This window comes from Corylus avellana, chromosome ca8 (assembly GCF_901000735.1).
Source record: "Corylus avellana chromosome ca8, CavTom2PMs-1.0".
In the NCBI taxonomy this organism is placed as follows: Eukaryota; Viridiplantae; Streptophyta; class Magnoliopsida; order Fagales; family Betulaceae; genus Corylus; species Corylus avellana.
The window spans coordinates 24,803,909-24,813,051 of NC_081548.1; the positions used below are offsets into that span (position 1 = coordinate 24,803,909).

The 9,143-nt window shown below is 38.4% G+C and overlaps 2 protein-coding genes across 2 annotated transcripts in view; both read right to left on the reverse strand.

Moving 5' to 3' along the window:
* Positions 1-3,148, reverse strand: part of LOC132191092 (putative late blight resistance protein homolog R1B-14) — a 5,165-nt gene extending 2,017 nt beyond the window's left edge. The window contains exons 1-2 of the mRNA XM_059606104.1: positions 608-3,148; positions 126-526 (exon numbers count right to left, since the gene is read on the reverse strand). Coding sequence (XP_059462087.1) covers positions 126-526; positions 608-2,885 — 2,679 coding nt within the window. The 5' untranslated portion in view covers positions 2,886-3,148. The remainder of the gene's footprint in view (positions 1-125; positions 527-607) is intronic.
* A 2,298-nt stretch (positions 3,149-5,446) lies between these two features.
* On the reverse strand, positions 5,447-8,850 carry LOC132189212 (disease resistance protein RPP13-like). The gene is made up of 2 exons (XM_059603831.1): positions 5,984-8,850; positions 5,447-5,818 (listed from the first exon to the last, which is right to left on the reverse strand). Exon 1 carries the CDS (start codon positions 8,633-8,635, stop codon positions 6,026-6,028), a length of 2,610 nt encoding a protein of 869 aa, XP_059459814.1. The 5' UTR covers positions 8,636-8,850; the 3' UTR covers positions 5,447-5,818; positions 5,984-6,025.
* Positions 8,851-9,143: the final 293 nt, after the last annotated feature.

Below are 9,143 nucleotides of genomic sequence, written 5' to 3' on the forward strand. Positions count from 1 at the left end.
TAGGAAATGATGTTTGTGCAGCAGTTTGACCGACAGTTACACACCATGGTCAAGTTTTCGCCAAGCTTACGAAAAATTATAGAAAAAGAAAAAGAAAATAAAATTTAAGGATAGAGATCAGGTACCTGAGATTTCAAGAAATCCAGCACACCACGGACACTGGCAAAAAGATCGATTGCAGGTTTGTTAATGGAGAAACGTGGGTTGGTTTTGGTGGACAGGAATTCAAAGAGAGGAAAAGTCTCCTTAAGAGCTGATGATGAAACCAAGTCTCCTCCTCCTTGTCCTTGAAGATGCTCTTTGGTACAAGGAGGCCAAGTAACGAAAGCTATGATTGTACAATTTGGCTGCTGAAAAGTTCTGAATCTAACAGGGGAAGCCCAAGATGGTGGTTCATGGATTTCTCCGTAGAGTTCCGAAATTGCAGCCCATGAATGGTGCAGGACATTAGAGGTCACAACAAAACTTCCCAACTCTAACCCACTGCTAAATCTGCAATTCCGAATCCCATCAGAAAAGGATGTCCCTGAAATTCATGTGGGATAGGGATGTACGACGAGGTCTCAGAGGTGGGGCAATAGGTTGGCTCGGCGGCACCCCGACATGCCTCGAGATTCCGATTCATTCACAGTTTTCTCGACAGGGTCGTCAGTGGACGCAGGGGGATAGACCAGTAGATTGAATCCAACCTTCATCTGCATTTCCCAAAGCATCTTTCCCAAATCTGAGGTGCTCCATAATAACTCCACATCTCGCAAGGCGGTCAAGCTCCATAGATTCGATGGGAGCTCAGTCAACTCAATACATTGTTTGATAACCAAATGCTTGAGGCATGGCATTGCACCTCTTCTCTGTTTCCATTTTTTAATTCTCAAATTTTCCAATTTAAGGACTTGAAGTTTAGGAAACGAACCTGCAAAGACGTATAACTTACAAGAAAGCAAGCAACTTTGTAATTTCAGTATTTGAAGATTGGGAAGTTTCCCCAGCACTTTCATGTCTCGACGGACTTTTACGCGCACATGTCGTAGGGTTATCTTGGTGATTGACAGAGGAAATGAAATCGGTAGACTAGGACATTCGGAGCAATTTATAATTTTCAATATTTGAAGATGATCCAAATGGTGGAGACAGTTCAAAACATCTACTACTTTGTTGTTGATCTCGTCGGCTGCAAAACATATCCCTAATTTCCTTAAATTTGGGAGCTTGGCCTCGACAATAGGACAATCACTTTGTGGGTTCAGTGATACAGTGGAAAGGGTTTGAAGGCTCGAAAGAACTCTAACCTCTGGATCCAAATTGTCCGGTAAACTTACAGGTCCAGACATATATAAATTTCTTAAATGTGGCAGCATCCATATCCCTTTTGGCAAACAATTCAGAAAAGTACCTCTAAAATCAAGTGTTTCTAGGTTTATAAGCTTGCCAATGGAATCTGGAATTGCTTTAAGAGCATCAGATTCTACAGCCAAGTACCTCAAATGGATCAATTCTTCTATCCTTGTGGGAATGGAGTAGAGATCTACACACCCAAAATTAAGCACTTGAAGAAACTTGCAGTTTTCGAGGACCCATTTCCAGTGGTTTGGGTCAAATCTATGTGTACGTTGGCCAAGAAACAACAAAGATAGGGAAGGGTAAGAGGAATTTGAAGAAATATATGGATCAATGCTACCCTGGATGCAAACTCTAAGGGATTTGTTCGCCAATAAAAGATTAACATTTGTACTAACCTCAAGAAACTTCACTTTTACACTCTCTAATATGCAGAGGTCTTGTATAAGAGCATGTATACGACATGTCTTGACTCCTCCATTTGTCCTCCTGCTAGCCACCTGGATCAAGCTTAGATCTATTAGCTCCTCCAAGTACTCTTCAGCAACATCCTCCAGGTCTGTACGGCCAGTGTGCTGCATGAATCCTTCCCCTATCCACATCTGGACCAATTGACTCACAGGGATCTCAAAGCCTTTTGGGTATACAGCAAAATACAAAAAGCAAGGTTTCAAGTGCCAAGGCAAAAGGGTGTAGGTCAAGGCGAGTATGTCTTCGCATATTGAACTGACCTCCTTAAGGTCCCAATTTAAGTTGCTAATCAATTCGGACCATGCTTGGCTTGTCTTCTCTTTGGTTGCTAATAGGCTCCCTAATACCACGATGGAAAGTGGCAAACCACAACAATGTCCCGCAATTTTTATTCCCAAACTTTCCAATTCGGGAGGACATGTTCCTCCTCGAAACACCTTCTTACTAAAGAGCTCCCAACTTTCATCTATCCCAAGAAATGAGAGACTGAAAGTATGGCTAAGTGAAGTTCGTTTTAAGCAGCCAATGAGCAATATCCTGCTTCCGTTGGACTCATCAGGAAAAGCAGATCTTACCTCATCCCAGAGTTCGGTAATAATGTCGTCCATGACTATCAAGTACCTCCTCCCTTGCAAGCATTTGAATAGCTTCTTTTTTAGTTCATCATCATTTGAGTATTTGAACAGCTTCTTCCCTGTCAACTCTGATTTTGGCATCTCATACTTTAAAATTTCAAGCAACACATTTCTGATTTTGAAATTTTGAGAAATACACACCCACGCGCGACAATTAAAGTGACTTTTAATGCCGACATTATTGTAGATTTTCCTCGCAAGAGTGGTTTTCCCCAACCCACATGTGCCGCCGATTGAAACGACACCAAGCTGTAGATTCCCTTCCGTAAGCTGTTGAACCAATCTAGTTGAATGATCATGGAAGCCCACCACGTCATCTTCCATGACTTTTCTCCTACGTTCGTATAGAGCCTCCGTCGTTGTATCTGCACTAGATTCGGCAATTTCAACGCCGTACTTTTCTCTATTGTCGAACAATTCGGCATTCAACAAGTCTTCCATATCCTTTTGCAAATTCGTCAGACATTATTGACTGCTTAATATGGGGTCTTTTATGGTGAGGGGTGAGAGAGGAAAGAGGCCAGGAAAAGAGGAGGATGAAAGGAAACTGATCGATTAAGTTTGGTAAATCACCGCCGGTATTGACGATCGATTAAAAGCCACTCACAAACTGTTTTTCTCTCTCCTATTCTTTTTTCTTTTTTTGGGGGTGGAGGTGGATCCGGTGGTAGTGGTTAGGGAAGAAACATTTTTGGTCCTTTTTTTTTTTTTTTTTTTTTTTTTTTAGGGGAAGAAATATGAGTTGGTGAAGCCACAACTCTGTTGAGTAATCTGAATAAGAAAGACTTGCTGGTAACTTCATTATTGAACCAAAGTCACCTCCTTTTATTGATTAGAAAAAAAAAAAAAAAGTAATTTGTAAAGAGTGTACGCACATGGCACCCAACATCGGCTCAGCTGCATCGGTTCACCCAACATCGGTTCATGCACATGATATCTTTAATTATATTGTAAAGCGTGCATGCACATGGCACCCAACATCGGTTCATGTGCATCGGTTCACTCAACATCAGTTCATGCACATGATATCTTTAATCATATTGTAAAGCGTGCACGCACATGGCACCCAACATCGGTTCATGTGCATCGGTTCACCCAACATCGGTTCATGCACATGATATCTTTAATCATGATTTCTACTTTGAAAATTGTATATCAACATCGGTTCACCCAACACAATCATATAAATATATCAAGCCAGCCTTGTGGATCACGAACACAATATTATAAGATTCACAGTTTATTTATTTTTCCTTTATAGTCGCCATGTATATCGGTTCACCTAACAACACAATAATAGAAAAATGCAACTTGTGTGCTATATAAACGAGCTTGTACATGTGCAATGCACGGGTTATTTTTTAAAATGATATGATAAAAACAATAATAATAATAATAATAATTAGTTGATGGATAAATGAGAAGAAAAAAAAAGTTTTGAGTTTTTTTTTGTGAGCATTAAACCTCACTGCCTATTCTCGATACAACAAATATTAAATAATGAGCTTAAAGAAATATTTTGCAAATTATTTTAGAATGACAAAATATTTTGACATGATTGGTTCTTAATATTAGATTTTTAATCAGACATATAGTTAATTTGGCCTTTTTTTCGTGACTCAGTTTTGCCAAATATTCGTATTACCAAGAACATATTGCTTCATTTATATTCTAATATAACGTGTTATTTTTTACCCATGTTATATTCAAATATAACATTCAACCAATAATGAGCTCAAGAACAATTTTTTATTTATGAGTTTAAGGAGATCTGTATGAAATTATTTAATTAGGACATTATTTTGAACAGATAAAAAATAGTCATAGCAAGAAGCAAAAATGAGGCAATGTGAATTAGTATTAACCATATATGGTAAAAGTTCAAGCATGCAAATTATGATTAAGTGGTGGAGTTATTTTCCAATTTCTTTTCTATAAATTGTTTCTACTTTCTGTTTTTTCTACATTCGGGTTTGAAGGCCAAATTTTGAACTATAAGTAATAAACGTTTTGAGATAATGAAGAGAGAAAGCTCATGTAAAAACTGCAGAAAAATTCTAAATGAGTATCTATCAAAATGTTCTAAAACTTTTTGGGTTCTTATTATCATAAAAAATCATTAAAATCATTTAATAATTTATAAAATTGGAATTGGTTATAAATTAAATTAATATCAAAAGCATTTACGAAGACAACAGTGATCAAAACACAGCAATAGAAATTGAAAGCGAAAAGAAAAAAAAAAAAAAAAGGCATTAACGGATTATAAGTAATTAATTCAAGAAATCATTTAGTTTTTGAGAAAAAAAGTTAGAACGATATGTCTTTTCTTTTTTTTTTTCTTTTTTTTTTTTTTAATTGTATTAAGGGTAGAAGTAAATTTCACCGCACAAAGGCAATCTTCAGGAAATTGTGAAGGACATTTTTTAAGAGAATTTTGATTTTGTAGGGAACAATTTTTAGACTTTTTGAAAAGACAAAAATGAAAACGGAATGTTTTTATTAAAAATGAGAACAAAAGTCTGAAAAATTCTCGTTAACACGAAAAGGGCATCCCAGCATTAAGAGTTTGATGTGTTTGAACAATATGAATATTCTAAGAATCAAGGAAAAGAACATAGTACAAGAATAGAAAGTAAATCTTAACAGAAGAGTAAATGGAATATTGTAAGGCATAATTGAATGCCTTTACAACATATTCCAATTATATGCTATCACATGCCAGCAAGTTGTAGACTCATTGTTCCCAAGAGATAAATCAATCGGCCGAGACCACACCTAATGAAACAAAAGTCACTAGTTTGAATCTCCTTCGCTTCTCTTGTGCGGACATGTAAAAAAAAAAAAAAAAAAGTTGTAGACTAGTTTTAAGTCCAATGTTTACTCACTAACATATGAATTCAAAGTTCTCCAGAGTGTCACATTGGTATTCTTCATAATTTTTTTTTTACATGTTCGCACAAAATAAAAGAGAAAAGGGACGTAAATTACCTCCGCTTCATCCTTCATCCTTAAACCTTAAATGGAAGCAAAAACAGTGTCGTAAATTATTAAAATTCATTTAAATGAACATTCCAATGTTTCCATCTCCTTTTGTTTTTGTTAGAAACCCTCTGATTCCTTAGATAACTTCAATAATCACCGACAACAAAGTACGTGAAACCACAAAAAGTGGGAGGAGAATACAGAATGAGAAGCAGCAGCAGCAACAGAGGAAGCAAACCAAGATCGAAAAACAGCAATTGAATGTGGATCGGAAACCGTCGGTAACGCTATTCCATGCATGAACCCGATAACAAGAATTATTGAATGGGAAAGCCTTGTAACAGCAGTCGAAAGGAATTAACTTGATCATTTTCGTTTCCATCGAAATTCTGTCATCATATAATCATCATTAATGCAATAAAGACAAAGCAAGAACAATTAATTGATGACTGTATCAGCAAAATTGTGACTATTTTGTTCAGAAAAGAAAAAAACATTTGGGCACTACACTAATTGGATCAGAATCAAAAGAAAAAGGTCGAGAAAGTATATACCAGCATGCTAGCTCTCTATGAAGTCATCAGAGATACCACGGTTCATTGATAGAAGTTGTCACCTGGAAGAGGATCGATCAATAGATTGAACCCAAGATTCTTCTGTAAATTTTGAAGCGTAATTACTGATTCTATGCTGCTCCGTAAGACATCCACATCGCGCAAAGCATGCAAACTACAGAGTTCCGAAGGGAGGACGGTCAACTCAGTGCATTCTTTGATAACCAAATGCTTTAGACATGACAATGCGCCTTTCTCCTGTTTCCATTCTTTAGTTTGCAAATTTTCCAATTTCATGACTTCGAGTCGAGGGAATGAACCTTCAATCACTTCGAGGTAATTCCTAGAACACAAGCATATTCTTTGTAGTTTCATAATCAGAAGACCGGGAAGTTCGCCTAGCACTTTCATGAAGCCACTGTCATCGAAGGTCACTTCTCGTAAAGTTATTTTGGTGATTTTCGACGAAAATGAAATCGGAAAACCAGGACGCTCTGAACAACTTATAATTTTCAATGTGTGAAGATGAGGCAAGTCGATGAGACTTTTCAAAACTACTTCGTTGTTGCTATCGTCAGACGCAAAACATATTCCTAATTTCCTTATATTAGCAAGCTCGGCCTTGACAATTAGACCCACATTTTGTGGCGTAAGAGATACAGTGGAAAGGACTTGAAGGTTCCACAGAGCTTTAATGTCTGGGTCTAAATTGTTAGGAAAACTCACCGGCCCAGACATATATAGTTTCCTTAAGCGCCGCATCATCCATATCCCTTTTGGCAAACGATTCAGAAAAGTGCCTTTCATGTCCAGCGTTTCTAGATTCGTGAGGTTGCAAATGGAAGTTGGAATAACTTTTAATGCATCAGATTTTATACCCAAATACCTCAAATGGAAAAATTTTCCTATGCTTGGGGTCGGAGGAATGGAGAGATTTACACATCCAAAATTAAGCACCCGAACCAACTTGAAGTTTTTGTGGACCCATGTCCAGTGGTTACTGTGGTTTTGATCAAAATCATTCGTCTCTTGGCCGAGAAACAACAAAGAACGGGGCAATATAGAGTGAGAAGGGTTTGAAGAAATATATGAATCAATGCTACCTTGGACGGAAAGTCTGCGGGATTTGTTGGCAACTAAATGGTTAACTTCCGTACGGACCTCAAGAAACTTCTCTTCTGCGCTATGAGATAAGCAAAGATCTCGTAGAAGATCATGTATACGACATGTCTTTGCTGATCTTCTGTCTGTCCTCCAGCTAGCTACTTGAATCAAGCTTCGATTAATGAGCTGTTCAAAGTAGTTTTCAGCAACATCCTCCGTATCCATATTGTGAGTGTGTTGTATGAAACCCTCAGCTATCCATAGGTTGATCAATTGCCTTACAGAAATCTCAAAGTCTTCGGGATATGCACCAAGATACAAAAAGCACGGCTTCAAGTACTGAGGCAGGTGAGTATAGCTCAAGGCAAGTATGTCTTTACATCGAGTAAGGTGGCGATTTACCCCGATAAATTTCGACCATGTTAGCAATTCCTGCTTTTCGTTTGCTAAAATGCCCCCTAATACAACAATTGAAAGCGGTAAGCCACGACAGGCTTCTGCTAGTTCTCTCGCCAGAGGCTCTAACTTGAGACAACATTTTCCTCCTCGAAACACCTTCTTATGAAAGAGTTTCCAGCTTTCATCTTTATTGAGAAATGGAAGAATGTAAGGAGGAGTATGACTTGCCTTGAAAACCACATCTTTATTACGACTAGTGATCAATATTCTACTTCCATTAGAGTTATTAGGAAATACAGATCTTACCTCATCCCAAAAATCAGTTTTCCAGATGTCATCCATGACTACTAGGTACTTTTCCCCTTTCAAGTATTTGGACAACGTCTCTTTCAATTCATCCTCCCCCATGCCTTCGAGATTTCTTCTCAACTCATCTGGTATTGGCATTTCCTTCAAAATTTTAAGCAACAGCTCTTTAGTTTTGTCAAGTTGAGATACATCGATCCATGCACGGCGTGGGAAGCGACTCCTGAAGTCAGTTGTGTGGTAGATTTTTCTGGCAAGAGTTGTTTTCCCCAAACCACCCATGCCGATGATTGAAATGACATCAAGCTCAGCACCGTTCGCACTAAAAAGCTTCTCCATTGCCATTAAGTTGTTATCGAAGCCTTCCACGTCATCTTTTTCGACTTCTTTCCTACGTCTGTGCAATGCCTCTTCGGAATCTGCACCTCCACTAGCTTCAGCTCCTTCACCGGCGTACTTCGTTCTACTGTCGAAGATTTGATTGATTTCTTTGTTGAGGCTTTCTATCCTCCTTGCTAGATCGAGAAGCTTTTTTGCGTGGTTAGACCCATGGATCATCTTCTCCACCATGTTCCTCCTGGTGTGATTTGAGGTGTCGAGGATGAAAGTGTCGATTACATCCTCAGCCTCGTAAGCCTTCTTCCTGATTTGGCCGATTACCACCTTCGATATGGGATGCTCCTTCCGCTTGCCCCCGGACGTATCCAGGTAGTTAGATATGAAATCGAGCTCCACCTGAAGTGAAGTGACTTCAGCCTTCACTCCACCAACGAGTCTTGCTTGCTCATCGACTAGCTGGACCATGTACTGTACGACGGGAGTAAGGAGACCGGTTGCCTCCATTTAGGCTTTATCTTCCCACCCTCAAATCTTTTACAAACTCAGAAACGTTTGTTTGCTTCTTTTTTCCCTTGTTAGAGAGGATGGTGAGGAGTGGGAGACGAAAGAGGGAGAGGAGAATGAAAGGAAACTGATCGATTAAGTTCGGTAAATCACCGCCGGTATTGACGTTCCGATTTTTGAGAGCCACTCGCAAACTGTTTTTCTCTCTCTCTTTTTTTTTTTTTTTTTTTTCTGGTTGGGTGGAGGTGGTAGGCGAGAAAGAGATTAAGAGGGAAAGAAGGGTTAAAGAAATATGTTCGTTTAGCAAACGACTTGAAAAAGGCAGTGAATACAAAACTTGTATGAAAAAGTAGAAAGGAAAAATTATTTTGTAGTGATTTTTAAAAATAAGAATAGTAGAGTTTATTTTAAAAGAATTTTTTTGAATCTTCCGGTCTGGTCCTTTGGTAAACAGGCTCTACAGAGAAGCACGACTTGTTGAGTGCTCCGAATAAGAAAGACTTGTTGG

What these genes read in the sequence shown, in the direction of transcription:
- LOC132189212 (XM_059603831.1), bottom strand. Translation starts at nt 8,635, where the DNA reads ATGGAGGCAACCGGTCTCCTTACTCCCGTCGTACAGTACATGGTCCAG.